Source organism: Phacochoerus africanus, chromosome 11, assembly GCF_016906955.1.
Source record: "Phacochoerus africanus isolate WHEZ1 chromosome 11, ROS_Pafr_v1, whole genome shotgun sequence".
In the NCBI taxonomy this organism is placed as follows: domain Eukaryota; kingdom Metazoa; phylum Chordata; class Mammalia; order Artiodactyla; family Suidae; genus Phacochoerus; species Phacochoerus africanus.
In genome coordinates this window covers 89,719,208-89,739,202 of record NC_062554.1, presented here as the reverse complement: position 1 = coordinate 89,739,202, position 19,995 = coordinate 89,719,208, and the positions used below count along the sequence as shown (strand labels likewise).

Sequence of the window (19,995 nt, the reverse complement as noted above, 5' to 3'; positions counted from 1 at the left end):
AAGACAAATATCATATGATATCACTTATATGTGGAATCTAAAAAAACTATACAAAAGAACTTATTTATAAGACATAAACAAACTCATATTTTGAAATATGGTCTAGGATTACCAAAGGGATGGATAAATTGGAAGGATGTAATTAACACATACACACCACAACATATAAATAGAAAACTAACAAGGACCTACTGTGTAGCACAATGAAGTCTACTCAATGTTCTATAATAACCTACACGGGAAAAAATACAAATATACGTATATGTATAACTGATTCACTTGGCTGAAAATCCGAGGCTAACACTACATTGTAAATACCCCAATAAATTTTTTAAAAACGAATAAAAAACTGGAGAAAAAAATAACTTATAGAAACACACTCCTAGCCACAGCAATTAGACAAACAAAAGAAATAAAAGGCATCCATATAGGAAGAGAAGAGATCAAACTGTCACTGTATGCAGATGACATGATACTATACATAGAAAACCCTAAGGACTCAACCCCAAAACTCCTTGAACTGATGAATAAATTCAGCAAAGTAGCAGGATATAAGATGAACATTCAGAAGTCAGTTGCATTTCTGTATACCAGCAATGAAGTATTAGAAAAGGAATACAAAAATACGATACCTTTTAAAATTGCACCTCACAAAATCACATACCTCGGAATACACCTGACCAAGGGGGTAAAGGACCTATATGCCGAGAACTATAACTTTAATCAAAGAAATCAAAGAAGATGTAAAGAAATGGAAAGATATTCCATGTTCCTGGACTGGGAAAAGCAATATTGTAAAAATGGCCATACTACCCAAAGCAATCTACAGATTCAATGCAATCCCTATCCAGTTACCCATGACATTTTTCACAGAACTAGAACAAACAATCCAAACATTTATATGGAACCACAAAAGACCCAGAATCGCCAAAGCAATCCTGAGAAACAAAAACCAAGCAGAGGCATAACTCTCCCAGACTTCAAGAAATACTACAAAGCCACAGTCATCAAAACAGTGTGGTACTGGTATCAAAACAGACAGACAGACCAATGGAACAGAATAGAGAACCCGGAAATAAACCCTGACACCTACGGTCAATTAATCTTTGACAAGGGAGGCAAGAACATCAAATGCGAAAAAGAAAGTCTATTCAGCAAGCATTGCTGGGAAACCTGGACAGCTGCATGCAAAGCAATGAGACTAGAACACACCCTCACACCATGCACCAAAATAAACTCCAAATGGCTGAAAGACTTCAATAGACGACAGGACACCATCCAACTCCTAGAAGAAACATAGGCAAAACACTCTCTGACATCAACATCATGAATATTTTCTCAGGTCAGTCTCCCAAAGCAATCGAAATGAGAGCAAAAATAAACCCATGGGACCTCATCAAACTGAAAAGCTTTTGCACAGCAAAGGAAACCCAAAAGAAAACACAAAGACAACTTACAGAATGGGAGAAAACAGTTTCAAATGATGCAACCGACAAGGGCTTAATCTCTAGAATATATAAACAACTTATACAACCCAACAGCAAAAAAGCCAATCAATCAATGGAAAAATGGGCAAAAGACCCGAATAGACATTTCTCCAAAGAAGATATACAGATGGCCAACAAACACATGAAAAAATGCTCAACATCGCTGATTATAAGAGAAATGCAAATCAAAACTACCATGAGATATCACCTCACACCAGTCAGAATGACCATCATTAATAAATCCACAAATAACAAGTGCTGGAGGGGGTGTGGAGAAAAGGGAACCCTCCTGCACTCTTGGTGGGAATGGAAACTGGTACAGCCACTATGGAGAACAGTTTGGAGATACCTTAGAAATCTATCCATAGAACTTCCATATGACCCCGCAGTCCCACTCTTGGGCATCTATCCGGACAAAACTCTACTGAAAAGAGACACGTGCACCTGCATGTTCATTTCAGCACTATTCACAATAGCCAGGACATGGAAACAACCCAAATGTCCATCGACAGAGAATTGGATTCGGAAGAGGTGGTATATATACACAATGGAATACTACTCAGCCATAAAAAAGAATGACATAATGCCATTTGCAGCAACATGGATGGAACTAGAGAACCTCATACTGAGTGAAATGAGTCAGAAAGACAAAGACAAATACCATATGATATCACTTATAACTGGAATTGAATATCCAGCACAAATGAACATCTCCTCAGAAAAGAAAATCATGGACTTGGAGAAGAGACTTGTGGCTGCCTGATGGGAGGGGGAGGGAGTGGGAGGGATCGGGAGCTTGGGCTCATCAGACACAACTTAGAATAGATTTACAAGGAGATCCTGCTGAATAGCATTGAGAACTTTGTCTAGATACTCATGTTGCAACAGAAGAAAGGGTGGGGGAAAAAATATAATTGTAATGTATACATGTAAGGATAACCTGACCCCCTTGCTGTACAGTGGGAAAAAAATAATAAGTAATTAAAAAAAAAAAAAAAGAAACACATAATTGTTTCATCTCTTGTTTGAAGTTGTGTTCCCGCAGATTATAAGTTCTCCACAGTCCTCAGTGACTTCAGTGCATCTTAATTGTAGATTTAAGGGGAAAAAATAGAGTCCATTTACCAGTAGAAAATTCCAACTTACTCTCTGAGAGTCACACTATGAAAATTTGTTTATATCCATTTCTAGTCACCTATTGGCAATATATATATACATTTTTTTTTTACAAGCCATACCACCTGTGACATATGGAGGTCTCCAGGCTAGGGGTCGAATTGGAGCTGTAGCTGCTAGCCTATACCACAGCCGCACCAACACAGGATCCAAGCTGCAACTGCGACCTACACTGCAGCTCATGGCAATGTCCTATCCTCAACCCACTGAGCAAGGACAGGGATCAAACCTGAGTCCTCATGGACACCAGTTGGGCTTGTTAACAACTGAGCCACAATGGGAACTCCAGGGCAATATTTTCAATGCATTGTGCTAAGGATGCATAAATCTTACTGGTATAAACCACCCAGATGAGCGTTTAGAGGACCACTTTTTTATTACCAAGAAAATGTAACCTGAAAAACTAATTGTAATCACATCATCTATCCTCCATTAGACAGATTCCTTTCTTTTTCTTTCTTTTTTATGGCTGTACTTGTGACATATGGAAGTTCCCAGACTAGGCATTGAATCAGAGCTGCAGCTGCCATCCTATACCACAGCCACAGCAACGCAGGATCCGAGCTGCATCCGCAACCTGTGCTGCAGCTTGAGGAAATTGCTGAGTCCTTAAACCACTGGGCAAGGCCAGGGATCAAACCTGCATCCTCATGGATACTAGTCAGGTTCATAACCTGCTGAGTCACAGCAGGAACTCCCCATTCACAAGAGATTCTAACACATAAACAATTGTAAAGGTGTCCTGAAAGTCACAAAATAATTCACAGCAACTTGGCAAACTAGGAATAGTCAATGGAATGATTAAGATGTTGCTGGGGGCGGGGGGGGGGGGGGGGAACAGCTTTCCAGATATATACCTTGTTTACATGTCAGAACATCCCAGAGATTCCCTCAGGGACTTGGGGGAGGCTTCAGAGGAAGGATGGCCCTGCCCACACCTTGATTTCGGACTTCTAGCCTCCATTGTTTTGAGACGTCCGTTTGTGGCACTTTATTACAGCAGTCCGGGGATGTTAACACAGGCCATCATCAAAGAAGGTCAAGGAAAAGTCTTTATCCAGCAAATTTTTCCCCACAGGGAAAATTAAAACTTTCTTAACTGTTTCAGATGGACTTGGAAATCAACAGAAACTTTGAAGTCCACATGAATTTTTTCCTTTTGTGTGTGTGTGACACATACTCAATACAGCATATCAAATCTACCACATCTTACTTTTGATGAGCAAATGTGTTACCCTTCACACACTTCCTTCACGTGATTGCAATGCCAGCCTACACAAAATCTCCCTTTGGGCAGGCATCACTAATAAACACCCCCGAAAACAAATCCTCTCTTTTCCCTACAAAGTCTCCACCATAGCCTTCCCCGTATCAGGAAAAGGAAACTCCATTCTTCCAGCTGCCCAGACCAAAACCCTGAATGTTTTCCTTGACGTGTCTCTTCTGATTCATCACAGCAAACCCTCTTGGCTCTGCCTTCAAAATACATCCAGCCTATGACTGCCTTTATCACCATCACCTGGATTATGGCCTCGCCCCCTAATGGTCTCCCTGATTACCACCTCCTGGCTCCCCGGTAGTTGACCCTCAATAGGAAAAGCCTTTCAACAGAGTCTCTGGCTGTTATTTTCCCTCAGAGTAAAACCTAATGTTCTCAAAATGGCCTGTTGATCCCATTCATTGGCACATCAACTAAAAGAAAAAAGAAAAAAAGTTTGGGAGTTCCCGTGGTGGCTCAGTGGTTAACAAACCTGACTAGTATTCATGAGGATTTGGGTTCAATCCCTGGCCTCGCTCAGTGGGTTAAGGATCCAGTGTTGCCATGAGCTGCGGAGTAGGTCGCAGACTCAGCTTGGATCCCCCATTTCTGTGGCTGTGGTGTAGGCTGCCAGGTTCAGCTGCGATTTGACCCCTAGCCTGGGAACCTCCATATGCCGAGAGTGCAGCCCTAAAAAAACAAAAGGCAAAAAAAAATGAAAGAAAAATTTAAAAAGAAAAAAAAATAAACAACCTCATCCTTACTTCTCCTCCTCTTGGAAACACTGGCTTTCCAACTGACCCTTAGACAGGCTCCTACACTAAAGCTTTTGAATTTTGACACCTACAACATTTTTCCTCTGTTTTCCACATGGCTCATTCCCATTCAGTTCTCTGCAGAAATGCTACCGTAGTAAAGAGAGCTTTCTCACCTGACAGAAAATGTTCACTCCACCCCTCACCACTGATTCTCCATCTCACCGTCTCTGCTTTGCTTTTCTTCATGGCTCCTATGACCAATTGAGGTATTATGTACTTGTTATTTTCTCTAGTTTCCCTGACTAGAATGTCAAGTCCAAGAGGCAGGACACTTTTTTGGTTTTTGCTCTTGTTTCTCTGCCTTCTGTGTTTTGTTCTTGCTGTCTTTAGTTCTTGTCTTCTCTGACACTGATAACCCTAGAACAGTGCCCGTCACTGTTTTAAAACCTTAAGTGCTTGTTACAAGGGGAGTAACTTTAGTCGCCATCCTTAGGAGATGGCTGAGAGGGTGACCTGAGATGATGGAAACACGACAGATGGCACAGAGAGCGTACTGCCAGCACTGGTAGCTAGTGATAGCATCCAAAATGGGAGCGAACTGTGGCCAAGGAAAGGCTCCCATCTCCAGCCTGGCTGCTTCATCCCAAGAGCTTATACTCCTTTCTCTTCCCTCAGAAATGACAAAAGCCAAGGCGAGTAATACAAAGTCCTCCATTTTCAATCCTTGATGAAATCCTAGGTAAAGCACCTTCGGGGTCAATAAAAGGGTCCTCCCTTACTAGGTTGCCCGTTTCTGCTCTCTGCTAAACTACAGGAAAGGATCCGCTATCGATTTCAAAGCCTTAAAATCAAGTACCTCTACCAAGCTGTGTATCTTGCAGCCATCTTCTTGGATTTGCTTGTATTTTTTCATGAACAAGTCGCCCTTGTCCTCCCAGGTCAAGGCAGTCTCTCGGCGGTGTTCTCTCCTGGGAAGGAGCGTGCCCTCTGCCCAGGCCCGCATCATCCGCTGAATGGCCCTGACATTGTCATGCGTGTGCTCCACTCTGCGCTCCAGCTCGGAGGTGGCCGTTTTCACCCTCTCAATGTCCCTCCAGCAGTCATCCTGCCATGTCAGTGATGTGGCGGCAGCCTGCAGTTCCTTGTCCACAGCCCTCAGCTCATCCTTAATCAGGGGATATTCAACGTCCAGGAGAGTCTGTCTCAGCTTATTGTATCCTTGCACGAGAAGTTCAAGATTTCCAATGTACTGAGCAAAAGGGGGAAAAAAAGTGTCGCATATGATAAAGCTACTTTCTCTCAGAGATAGGAAGAGTATCATAGCTCTACATGTTAATCATGAAAATTCAAAGTATTCCTATTCAACATCTGCCCTAATATCTACACACACAGACCTTTAAAAGAGTATCCCTTTTTTTAAAGACGGCTAAGGCTGAATCTGGGATGTCCGATTTCTTCAGCATCAAGAGGTATTTCACTTCTCTTAACACAGCTACTAGCTATGAAAAGAAAAGCAAGGATTATTCCATATTTCAAGAATATCATTCTCTTTCAAGTTAAAATCAAAATGCCTAAAATTTCAGCCAATGAGTATGTTTTCAAACTGTCAAGGCATAGATGCTTTTGTTTCTTTTGTTTTTAAAAAGCAACAATCAGGAATGTTTTCAAACTGTCAAGGCATAGATGCTTTTGTTTCTTTTGTTTTTAAAAAGCAACAATCAAGAGTTCCCGTCGTGGCGCAGTGGTTAACGAATCCGATTAGGAACCATGAGGTTGTGGGTTCGATCCCTGCCCTTGCTCAGTGGGTTAATGATCCAGCGTTGCCGTGAGCTGTGGTGTAGGTTGCAGATGCAGCTCGGATCCAGTGTTGCTGTGGCCCTGGTGTAGGCCGGTGGCTACAGCTCCAATTAGACCCCTAGCCTGGGAACTTCCATATGTCACAGGAGCGGCCCAAGAAATGGCAAAAAGACAAAAAAAAAATAAAAAAATAAATAAATAAAAATTTAAAAAAATAAATAAATAAAAAGCAACAATCATACATTCCACATGATGTGGAAGTGTAAAGGGAGACATTATTGACTATGGCTCACGGTCAGAGAAAGAATTCAAGCAAAAGCTAGCAAAAGATACACACCAAGATCTGAAATGGAAGGCCATAAATGGACCTTGGTCTCTTCCTTGCACCATTAATTCTATTATAATACTCATTTTGAAAAGAAAACACGATTATATATGAGAGAAGGGAGTTCCCATTGTGGTTCAGTGGTAACAAATCCGACTAGTATCCATGAGGATACAAGTTCGATCCCTGGCCTCGCTCAGTGGTACAGCGCTGCTGTGAGCTGTGGTGTAGGTCTCAGACACAACTCGGATCTCGAGTTGCTGTGGCTGTGGCATAGGCTGGCAGCTGCAGCTCTGATCCAACCCCTAGCCTGGGAACTTCCATGTGCTGTGGGTATGGCCCTAAAAAGAAAAAAAGAAAAAAAAATCTTGAGTACTATACCCTCACCTTCGCTTTCCCCATAAGCCTTGTAATTTTTTTTTATTTTTATTATTTATTTATTTATTGGTCTTTTTGCCATTTCTAGGGCTGCTTCCACAGCATTTGGAGGTTCTTAGGCTAGGGGTCTAATCGGAGCTGTAGCCACCAGCCTACACCACAGCCACAGCAATGCAAGATCTGATCCGAGTCTGCAGCCCACACCACAGCTCACGGCAACGCAGGATCCTTAACCCACTGAGCAAGGCCAGGGATTGAACCCACAACCTCATGGTTCCTAGTCGGATTTGCTAACCATTGAGCCATGACGGGAACTCCGTAAGCCATGTACTTTTTATTGTGCAGTCTTTCACAGTGCAGTGATTTTTATGTTCTGCATATGTCATGTTGTACAGAACTGACTATAGCCCTGCATCACCTGTTCTGAGGAGGGAGATTACAACACACTTTAGAAGGTAAACCAGTTGACTCCCTTAGGTTGTCACTCCATAGGTTAACTAATACAATATTCTTTATGTGTTTATAATCCCTTCATGTATAAGCATAAGGATTATCCCTAAAGCATCTCAGGAAATCAGTTTCTATAAACTGTTTTTATGAAATCAGAAGGTCGAGCAAATCCTCAAATTCTTCAGGTCATATATTTATGTCTGTGCACTGAGGTTAATAAGAAAAATTAAGCGATACTATTCTTTATCATATTTTAGGGAAACAGATAGGAATTTGAGTAGAGATTATGACTATTAAACTCAGGGAGGTTAACTTTCCCACTTATTTCCCTGGGCATAAAGTTGGATTGCCATGAGTCAGGGAAAGGAATCATAAGCGAAAAAAATTTCATCAAAAATAAGTGATTCTACTGAGCTAGTATTTATTAAATGTGACCAAGTGCCCAACACTATGTGAGACACACAAAAGACAAAGATGAAATGAAATGGACTCTACTCTCAAGTAACTCCTTCTCCAGTAAAGTGAGAGCGACAAGTAATTACGAGACACGATTAGAAAGAATAATTAACACAGAAATGGGTAAACATTTTCCTAAAAGAAAGACCTATTAGAAGTTGTTATTAGTTACATTCCTCATAGCACTGACATTTTCCCCAAATTAAAAATATATATATACATGCTGGAGATATCAGGAATATACTTATAATAAAAAGGGCAACTATAAGCTGTCTTAAAAACATCAAGCCCCTACCTTTGGGTCAAAGTTGACACTGAGAAGACCATTTACGGCACTGAATCTAATCAAGGGTTGATTCAAATTGAAATCACAGATTTCCTCCACATTTCTTTTCCATTCATTATAGACATGATTTTCAAATTGATCTAGCAAAGTTGTCATTTCAGTATACTTCTGGTAAACCATGGCATCATCAGGACTTTCCAAGAATCTGTAGGAACATAGTGTTTCCACTTTTCTATATATTACATAGACTTCAGCTTAACTACTTTATGATCATATACAATAGGAAATATGACAAAAAAATACATGATAAAAATCAGGAAGAAAACCAGTTAAGGCCAAATAATGCTTATGCATAATCTTTGCCTTAAAAGATATAGTTATGAAATAAATGGAACTAAAAGATTGTACTGAATGCAAACAGCCACAAGTCATCAATTCCTACAAAGAAAAAAGAAAGCTACAAGACTGCAAAACAAAATGAGAGCTAGTAATGGGAGAAAGGAAAAACAGTAACGAAAAACTACAAACATACTGTGGGTGAAATGGAAAAGTGAAAAGAAAAAAAAGAAGACCTAAAAACATGGAAATACATGAAGTCATAAATCTTATTAAACATATTCTAAAACCAGGGGGATAAATCCCTCTCAAAGAGCCCAGCCGATAACAAGAGATAAATAAGGCAATGAGTCTGTAAGTGGAAAATGGCCAGTTCACTACCCTATATAAAAACTGCCTGAGTCAGGGGGGCAATGTTAGCATGAAAGAAGCCTAACTACTTACAGATAACGGAGAGATGCAAAGTTTGACCAAAACATTTGAAGCCGGTCAAGGACCTCTTTAGCCCATTTGATATTTCCCGAGGTAAATGGCATATTCTTGTTAAGAACCACAGTTCCTTGTTCAATCTGCAAATTGACATTGCAGTGAAGAGGGAGAAAGGGAACATTGCATCAGAGGACAGTCCAACCTTGTGGGCAAGTGTTCGTTTCGGTACTTTCACAAAAATAAATGTGCTGAGTAACTTGATTAGTAAAAGAGTTATGGTCTTCAAGGAGGTTCTTCACATCCACAAGGAAACCAATTAAATAAAAGCACAAACATTTTAGTGCCTATATCTAATCTTTGGATAACATTGAATGTATCCAGACCCACAATATGAAACTAGAAATGTCCCAGACTTTTCCCCCAACTCACCTGTTTCACATGTTCGTTATACAATTGCTTACACATATCCAACTCGGCATTAAACATGTGCACTAATGTGCTGTAATGTGGGCTGAAAATTTCCATGACAACTGGTTTCTCAAGAAAATTCCCAAATATGGTCAAAAGCTATAAAAATCAAAGGGAAAGAAAGGTTAAGCACCATGGGTTTTTAAGACAAAAATCCAGTGCACTATCTTCCCCACTAAGCCACCTACTTGACCAGATACAGAGCTAAACTCTGGATCCCTGCAAGTATCCTGCAGAGTCTCCTAATATCAAACATATTTTCACATCTCACTAAAATTTCCATACATCCAATTAAGCAAATTCTCAATGTAAAGCAGTTTCCCTTCCTCAGCAAAAAATGAGGGGTCAGAAATGAAGCGCTGTCTCCTAGCCATTCCTGGTAACAGCCGACGCTGTTGTTCCCTATTGGGCACCAGGAAACACGGTTGAAGATGCTTTGCCGATTTAAGAACAGAAGCAAGATTGTGTATTTGTTATTTGCTCTTCCCTCCTATATGTATATTCTTGAGAATAGGAATATCCATATCAAGGGCCTCTAAGTCACACAATAATGATACATCCTGTAATCATCAGAGAAAAGAATATGAAAAAGAATGTATACGTACGGGGAGTTCCCGTCGTGGTGCAGTGGTTAACGAATCCGACTAGGAACCATGAGGTTGCGGGTTCGGTCCCTACCCTTGCTCAGTGGGTTAACAATCCGGCGTTGCCGTGAGCTGTGGTGTAGGTTGCAGACGCGGCTCGGATCCCGCGTTGCTGTGGCTCTGGCGTAGGCCAGTGGCTACAGCTCCGATTCGACCCCTAGCCTGGGAACCTCCATATGCCGTGGGAGCGGCCCAAGAAATGGCCAAAAAGACAAAAAAAAAAAGAATGTATACCTACGTATAACTGAATTACTTTGCTGTACAGGAGAAATTAACACAACGTTGTAAATCAACTAGACTTCAATAAAACAAAGTTTAAAATAATAATAATTATATCAGAACCATCCGTCACTGTGACTGTCCTGCCCATGGCCACTGTTTTGGACCACAGGACCCAGCTACCACCAACATAACAGGTGGAGTAGCAGTAACAACATGTTCTAATGACAACCACTCCACAGGCAGGCAGTTCCTTTGATGTCAAAGTCCTGGATGAAACCAATGCCTTGAGATAATTAGATTCTTTCTCAGAAAAAGAATCAGGCCATGGAAGGCTAAACCTATGCCTATAAAGTTGTTGAGTGAAAAGAAACTCCAGCTGACCTTTGAACAACATGGGCTTGAACTGCACAGGTCCACTTCTACAGAATTTTTTTTTTTTTTTGCCTTTTAGGGCTGCACCCATAGCATATGGAAGTTCCCGGGCTAGGGGATGAATCGGAGCTACAGCTGCCAGCTTACACCACAGCCACGGCAACACGGGATCTAAGCATATGCGACTTAAACCACAGCTCAGCTGGATCCTTAACCCACTGAGCAAGGCCAGGGATCAAACCCGCATCCCATGGATACTAGTCGGATTCATTTCTTCTGAGCCATGATGGGAACGCGCTACAAAAAATTTTTTAAATAAGGTCAATGGAAACTTTTTTTGGAGCTTTGAGACAATTTGAACAATCTCAGATGAACCACATACTCTAGGACTATAAAAAAACTCAAGATATATCCTGAATACACAAAATATATGTGGTTACTAGTCTATCTTTACGCAGACATAGGATGAGTGATATTTAGGAGTTCCTGCTGTGGCTCAGTAGGTTAGGGACTGGACAAAGTGTCTGTGAGAATGTGAGTTTGATCCCTGGCGTCGCTCAGTGGGTTAAGGATCTGGCATTTCTGCAAGCTGCAGTACAGGTCACAGATGTGGCTCAGATCTGGCATTGCTGTGGCTGCAGCAGAGGCTGGCAGCTGCAGCTCCAATTTGACCCCTATCCCAGGAACTTTCATATGCTTCAGGTGCAGCTCAAAAAGTAAAAGAAAAAAAAAGATGAGTCATATTTAGTATAAATTAATAAAGTATTACTTTTCTTGTTTTATAACTTTGCTTTAAACAAACTGCACTGCCATAAGGTGTGCCTTCTTCTCCCAATTAGAGAAACAGCATAGCATCCTATCATCACAGGTAAGTATTTAAAAAAAAAATTAACAAAGTTTACAATCCTCTATTATGAACAGAACTATAATATTACATGCTATAAAAATTTTATGAGTCATTCATTAGTGCATAGGCCAGGATACCATGAAACACACACTAGGCTACCATAAAAGCAATCACATTGCTACTTTTTAATCAATGTATGAATCATACCTGTAAATAAATGCGAAATTCTTTTTCACATTATCGTTTCATATTTTTATGTCTTGTGTTAGTAAAACATGTAACATCCTCAGTGTTTTGCATCCTCTAAGACAATACTGATATAGGTACTGACAGGTGATTCATCTTGTAAACAGGTAACATGAACGTACGGTATCAATAAAGCACGGTACTGGAAATGTGTTTTCTTGATGATTTTCTTAATAACGCTTTTTTTCTAGCTTATTTTATTGTAACAATACATTACATAATACACCGGACATAGGAAATATGTATTGACTATAACTGGTAAGGCTTCTGGTCGACAGTAGGCTACTGTTAATTAAACTCTGGAGAGTTGAAAGTTAGACACTGATTTTCAACTACACAGAAGGTGAGTCCCCCTAACCCCTGTGTTGCTCAAGAGTCAACTGTACTAGCAAACAGAGGAAGCCAGCAATTAAGGGGACAGAAAAAGCAGACCCAGGAACTGAAACAGAATCACATGATCAGTGAGCAAAGGAACGTAGGTCCACCACTCCTCTTGCTTGTCATGGAGCCCCTAGATCTCAAACTAACCTTGCCTACCAGTTTTCACAAAACATAGCCATCTGGTGAGCCTCACCTTGTTTCTACTAGCCTCCTGTCATCTTTTCTGCCCCAAATGGATTCTTTCACTCATTGGTGTGTGACAGCTACCTTTGCAAGCAAAATAATGTAATAAAAATACATATTTTTGTAAAAGCCATGCTTATCAAATGACAAATGCCAGGCACTATATTGTAAGGGTGTTAAAAATGCTGTTATTATCACATGCTCCAGATGAGGAAAAAGAGTTACGGGGAGGGGTAAATTGCCCAAATTTTCACAGCTAGTGCAGAGCTGGCATTTGATACTGACATTGGGCAGTCTGGCACCAGAGCCTCTGCTGCCCTTTGTGGCCTCTTATCAGCCAAGGTGCCACTCCAAATTGTTACTTTGTTATTTACTTAACTCTGTGTGGGCTTCAGAAAATGTCAGTTATCAGGCCTGTTATATATATATCTTCACTGCACGGAAAGAAGATATCCCCTCAAAATAACTAAATATCAAGATGGCAGAAAACCACATATCAAGATTTGTGCCTGGTTAGTGATGAGACGTGGCAAAGGATAGAGCTTTGTTCTTCCTCTTAAGGGATTAAGAGGTGTTCTCCCAGTTTTGTTTTTGTCAGGAAACAGCTTCACTGTAAACATTTTGCAGACATTTCCATAAAGCACATTCACTGAAAAAAAATCTTAAGAATTATACAAACTAAAATGTAAATCTAACCATATCATAGAGGCCAGTTTAAACAAACACATGGTGGGGTTTTTTCTAGTAACAAATAGCAACTACTAAGTATTTAAAATCTACTTGGTTCTCCACTACCTAGCAAAATGCAAAGTATTAACTGTCTTCTTACAGACACTCTTTTGTGAAGTTTGGACTTTGTGTTAACATCCTCAAGTAAACAATGGCTCACAGATTTCTCAAAGATGTGTCCTTCAACGACAGTAGAGAAACATATTTACTTCACAACATTCTCTTTCAGACCCTTAGCATGTTACCCCCAAGTGAAATAATACCAGAAGCTTCCTAGAGACATCTTATCCTGTGTACCCGATATGCTTAGTAGGATTTTGGGGTTTTTTGTTTTGTTTTGTTATTTGTCTTTTTAAGGCTGCACCTGCGGCATATGGAGGTTCCCAGGCTAGGGGTCAAATCAGAGCTACAGCTGTTGGCCTACACCACAGCCACAGGGGCTCAGGATCCAAGCCGCATCTGTGACTTACACTACAAGCTCACAGAAATGCCAGATCCCCGACCCACTAAATGAGGCCAGGGATCGAACCCACAACCTCATGGTTACTAGTCGGATTCGTTTCCATGGCACCACAATGGGAACTGCCTTAGTGGGATTTGACACCAAGTGCAAAAGAGGAAAGACAGAATATTTTCTTTGGGGAGGTTGTAAAGCCAGAAAGTAGTAGTAAGCAAAGTCTTAACCTTTTAAGCAGTATCCAGTACCCTAATTTTTCAACATCACAGGTATATAAAAATCACCCTCCTGGATGAGAACAAATGTCATATGAACTTCTCGTTTCCTTGTCATGCTGGAAGTAAGAACTGTTTTAGGAAGAGTACAGACATTGTCCTTTGTGTCAGCTTCCAAAGATTGAAGATTGATTCCCACTACTTGCTTCTTCCCTCAATCTCCCATCTGAGATCTGTAAGCTTGACTTTGATTTTCTTCTACTTCTCAGTTTTACCATGGAATAGGGCCTTCTATAATCCCATTGCCTTTGTTTCCAGTAGTACCTATCCATATTTTTCCCAGGCTTGTCTCTTTCCAAGATTTTTGTAATCTGTTGCCAACTGAACCATATACACTTTACAATTTTCTAGTTTTCTACCATTTCACTAAAGAATTATCTAGACACTTAGTTTACACAGCTCGGTCTCCCTTCATGTAGAGATGCTGTACCTTTTAGAAAGTCATGTATCAGCATTTTGTTTGAATTTTTACTGAATGCCAGCCCCGTAGGGTCTGAGGAATGGTTTTACACTGTCCAGTTCCAGGGCCCCTCCTGGTCATGTCTTTGCCAAGAGCAGGTGCTGAGTCGTGGCCTTCAGACAAGTCTGCAAATGTTTATTCTCTGGGACACAACAGTAACTGGTCAGAGCTCCTCATCCTGCACCTAGGGTAGAAATCATTTTCTCCCTAAATATACAACCCTGTAATTTTTTTCTTCTGCCATGCCTCTTGCCGTAGTTCATCCCCATGAGTGCTTCATTTCAGCTCTCTGCCAACCAGTCAGCCCTCCTAACGTCAAGCAGTTATGAAGTGCCTGCTTTATACAAGGCGTTGCAGAAGTTGATCTAAATATAATGACTCCAAGATGATGTCCTGCTCCTGGAGAGCTTCTAAAGGCAGCCTATCATGTTCTACATTTTAGGAGACAAAGTACAAATAGGTGGAGAGTTAAAGAAATAATACATGACAATACAGAGATAAAACTGTCTAGAAAAAAATTAACTGGCATGTGCTAAAATAGAATCCATGTGAATGGTTGTGAGAAGGGGAAGGAGAGAGGTTTGAACGAGAAAAGGTAGGTGCCTCTGTAATTGAGATTTCATTCTACATTCTTTCTTACAGTTATTTCTACAAGCATGAAAGGAGGTTCAGCAACAGAGAATATGATAGACTACTGTGCAGCCATTGAAAAGAATATTGTTGAATTACGTTATAAAAGCAAGAAAAATATTCAGGATTCCCTGCATTCTGAAAAGGTTACAGAAAGATGACAAGGATGAGAATATGCCATTTTTTTCCCAAAGAGAAATATGTATGCACAGCAAGTCAAAGAAAAGGCGTGGTGGTTTAAATATAGTAGTAATTTCCCAGAGATGGGATTACAGGTGGGGTCATTTTAGAACAACGGGCAATGTATTTCAGCCTGCAGCATCTCAGTTTCACTCAAGAGCTCTTAATAGAGAACTATTTGATCCTCATGACTTCTGCATGTTGAAATGCTCAATGGGGGCAGACGACACTAGCAGCTCCACCATCGTCTGACCAATTCATTTGAGGTGTATCAAAATTATACACACATCTTAGATATAGTCTGTATCTGTTGTTTTGCACTGCCATCTTCAATGACTTGTGCCATCCCCCTTTGGCTGCTGACACTGAGGTCTCATTCATCTTTGGGGAGTATCATTTAAGTTTACCCTTGACTTGCAATACTCTTCTTTGACAAGCAAGTTTCACATGGTGCCCCAATTCCCCACATTAGATGCTGTTCTTCAGGAAGAATTCTCAAGATGCTTTTCTTTTTATTTCTTTTTTCTTTGGTTTTGTTTTGTTTTTTAGGGCTGCACCTGCAGCATGTGGAAACACCCAAGCTAGAGGTCGAATTGGAGTTAAAGCTGCCGGCCTATACCATAGCCACAGCAATGCCAGATCCGAAGTGCATTTGCAACCTACACTACAGCTCACGGCAACACCTCATCCTGGACCCACTGAGTGAGGCCAGGGGTCAAACCCACAAGCCTGGTTCCTAGTCGGGTTCATTAACCACTGATGCACGATGGGAACTCCCTTTTTTTCTTTTTAATGGCTGCACCTGCAGCATCTAGAAGTCCCCGGGCCAGGGACTGATCATGAGCCACGGCTTGTGCTCTGCCAAGGCTGTGACAGTGATGGGTCCTTTAACACAATGCACCAGCCGGGGATGGAACCTGCACCTTTTCAGTGATGTGAGCCACTGCAGTCAGATTCTTAACCTACTGCACCACAGTGGGAGCTTCTCAAGCAGCTTTTCTTTTATGAAACTATTCACACATATATACTGTATTTCATCAATTCTATGAAAAACATTCATGGTTTAACACCTCTAAAACTAGACTATGTTATATAATCAACAACATTGTAATTTGGGGGTATGATTTTCCTTTATTGATAAACAATGTCATGTCTCATAATCAATGGTGTCTTATGCCAGATGAAAATAGTGCATAAATTTCTATTTGTTTCAGTTGGATTAATAAATTGGGTAGGTGAGACCAAACGACATAAATAATGGCAAAGAAAAGAAACAGGTATTTTTCCCTTTTCACCGTGGCTTCATTTTGAGTCAAGACTTCACAGGCCATGCCAAATTTATGCTAAAGGTAATGAATGCTGAAACAAGGAATTCAAGAAAAGATCAATAGTCAAGTGTCCTAAAACTGACCTTATTCAAAGCACACTTCATTATTCACTAGTGCATATTCAAAAGTTTGAAATTCGGTGAGATGAATATGAAGCAAATGTGACTAGTTAATAGTTTACCTGGATCAGAATGGAATATAGTCACCCTTTTCATCCAACAGTCTTAAATTATTAATGAGTAAAACATTATTCTGATAGCTTCTTCTTCAGAACTCACCTTAAATGCAGCTTCTAGACCATTGCAGTTAAACAAAGCTTCACAAAGAATTGTCCCAAGCCTTCGATCAAAATCCACAGTTTGGGACTTAAACATGCCATAGTCACTTTCGAATTCCTATAAAATTCAAATTTAACAGTTAGTTTACAGGAAAGAACCCAAGAGTAAAAATATCCATCACTAAAGTGTGACACTGCTCTCTCTCTCCCTGAATGAATTTATTTTCCACAGCAGGATCCCAGGAAAGACAAAGAAAGAGCTTTAGCTGACTAACTGTTCAAGTGGCAGCCTTCTAGGAGCAGTGAACACGCGGCGTGTCAGCTCATGTTTCCCCACTTCTCTTCAATGGCTCAGACCCCAACATCAGTACTCGGGCCTATCAGTCCATTCTTCTCCATCCTATTTTCATTAGAAATGAAAAAGCAAAGCTCTTCAGAAAAGAAAAAGGAAAAAAAAATGTCTCATTTTAACTTTAGTGCGTCTTTAAGTATAACAGGAAGTTTTTCTCGTTCTGTCTTGCATGAAGCACATCTACCAGGAAACACTATTTCTTCAAGTGAGAACTAAAATCCACAGACTTGCAAGAAAGCATCATTAGCAATACAGACAAAACATAACACTCTTCACAGTTTCCCAGTTTCTTATTAATATGCAGTTAACAACCCCCAGTTTCCTCCTAATACATAACCACCCACTCCCATAATTAGAGAGAATCAAACAGGGAAAGAATAATGCTCATTTGCATAGCATTACAATTCTGTCTTCAGTGAAGAACTCCCAGAAATTCAGAAGCACTTTGGGCTCCCCAGTCAAACCACCCCAGGAAGGCACACCACACATTTAACAGAATTAAATGTTACCTTTGTTTCCTTCATAAACTGAGCCTCTGTCTGGTATTAACGATAATAATAATAATGATGATGATTAACATTTATTCAATTCTGTCCTAAAAGATTTATGTTATTAAATCAAGTCTAATATCATACGATGTCGGCAATATTTTTTCCATCTTGTAGGCAACAAAATAAACTCAGAGAAGTTAAATAATGCCCACAGTCACACCACTAGTTAAAAGCAGAGCCAGTATATAAAGCCAGGTAACCTGGCTCCAAAGCCCACATCCCAACCATGATCTTGGATGTTTCCATGTTTCTATGAAGGAATGGACCTCATGGCTGAATTTAATTCTCAGGGTAAAACAGTGTACCAGCAAAGTTCTAGAGCGCTATGCATCACGTACAGCAAGGTCATATTTAGTATCAAGAGGAAGTTTCCATTTCTGAGTTAGGGCCAATCTCTTCATGCAAGGATCACTGACTTTTAAAAATAAACACAAATTCCCAACAAGTTGCAACAAGCCCAACTTACTTCTCTTTGTAGGGCAAAAAAGCATACAATTTAAGATCCTCAAGCATTATTTGAACAATTAGTGAATAAGTAACATCTAAGAGAGGGAACAAATGCTCATTTCCATAACTGATATCTCGCCCAACTTCTGTTTTCTGTCACTCACCCAGAATTCAGAACTGCTGACAGGACTTGTCCCCTAGGAAGTCCCACAGATAACTCAAATTTATCTTCTGCAAATCGGAACACCATCATCTTTTCTCTAAAGCTATTCCTTCTATGAACCCTAACAAATGCTAGTGATCTCCTTGACTTCTCTTGGTCAAGTATCACAGATCTGTCACAGATCACCATAACAAATATAGTAATAATGAAAGTTTGAAATATTTGAGAACTATCAAAATATGACAGAGACACTGACTGAGCAAATGCTGTTAGAGAAATGGTGTCGACAGACTTGCAGGTCTGCCATAATGATCTTCGATTTGTAAAACAAAAAAATAAAAACCCCACAATATCTGCAGAGTGCAAAAAAAAAAAGAGTGCCTGTAATTCTTAAATATTTGTTAGAATTCTCCAGCAAAACCACCTAGGCATAAACATTTTCTTTTGGGGAGTTTTAAATCACAAATTCAATTTCTTCAATAGTTATTGCGTTAATCTATCTTACTCTCACAAGAAAAAAAAATTGTAACTATGTGTGATGGTGGATATTAAACTTACTATAAAAATCATTTCACAATATATACCTGTATCAAATTAAAATGTTGTATACCTAAAACTAATATGTCAGTTGCATCTCAATTTTTTTTTTGTCTTTTTGTCTTTTAGGGCCACACCAGTGGCATGTGGAGGTTCCCAGGCTAGGGGTCTAACTGGAGCTGTGGCCAAGTCATGGTTGTTCTAATTTTTTGAAGAATCGGTTCATTTCATCTAAATTATCAAATTTTTATGTCTAGAGCTATTCTTTTAAATTTATTTTTGTATTCCCCCCCGCCTTTTTTCAATGGCTGCACTTGTTGCACATGGAAGTTCCCAGACTACGGGTCAAATTGGAGCTACAGCTACAGGCCTACACCATAGCCATGGAGAATACCAGATCCAAGATGCATCTTTGACCTACACCACAGCTGGTGGCAATGTGGCATCCTTAACCAACTGAGCAAGGCCAGGGATTGATTCCGCATCCTCATGGAGACAACATCAGGTACCTAACCCACTGAGCCATAATGGGAACTCCCCCCATTATTCTTTTGATATCCACAGAGAATATAATGGCAGCCCATTTTTCCTCTGATATTGGTAATTTGTCTTTTTTCTTTGTAGGCTTGCCAGAGCTGACTTTTCAAAGAACTCTTACTTTCATTGACTTTGCTCTACTATTTATGTTTTCAATTTCATTGATTTCTACTCTTTCCTTCTTCTGATTATTGCCTTTTTTCCTGATCTGTTTGCTCTTTTTCTCTAGGTTCTTGGTGTGGAAACATATTACTAATTTGAGATTTTCCTCTTTTTAATGTATACATTTATTGCTATAAATTTCCCTCAGAACTGCTTTAACTGTTCCCACAAATTTTGATATACTGCATTTTCATTTTTGTTCAGTTCCTTATATTTTATTTCCCTTGAGATTACTTCTTCGAATCATGGAATATTTGGAAATATGATTTTTAGATTTTCTTGTTTCCATTACTAATTTCTAGTTTGATTCTATGGTCACCAGAAAACACACTCTGTATTATTTTATCTTTTAAATTTGTTGAGGTTTGTCTTATGGTTCAGGATATGCATGTTATGGTTTCAAAAGCACTT

The 19,995-nt window shown here is 40.0% G+C and overlaps 1 protein-coding gene across 2 annotated transcripts in view; it reads right to left on the bottom strand.

Annotated features, from left to right (window-relative positions):
• The window catches only part of DNAH11 (dynein axonemal heavy chain 11), a 344,143-nt gene that overhangs the window by 281,215 nt on the left and 42,933 nt on the right, over nucleotides 1-19,995 (bottom strand). For both annotated transcript variants that reach the window (XM_047753939.1, XM_047753940.1), the window contains 6 exons: nucleotides 16,837-16,953; nucleotides 9,566-9,703; nucleotides 9,152-9,276; nucleotides 8,381-8,576; nucleotides 6,074-6,178; nucleotides 5,536-5,928 (listed from right to left, as the gene is read on the bottom strand). In XM_047753939.1, coding sequence (XP_047609895.1) covers nucleotides 5,536-5,928; nucleotides 6,074-6,178; nucleotides 8,381-8,576; nucleotides 9,152-9,276; nucleotides 9,566-9,703; nucleotides 16,837-16,953 — 1,074 coding nt within the window. The remainder of the gene's footprint in view (nucleotides 1-5,535; nucleotides 5,929-6,073; nucleotides 6,179-8,380; nucleotides 8,577-9,151; nucleotides 9,277-9,565; nucleotides 9,704-16,836; nucleotides 16,954-19,995) is intronic.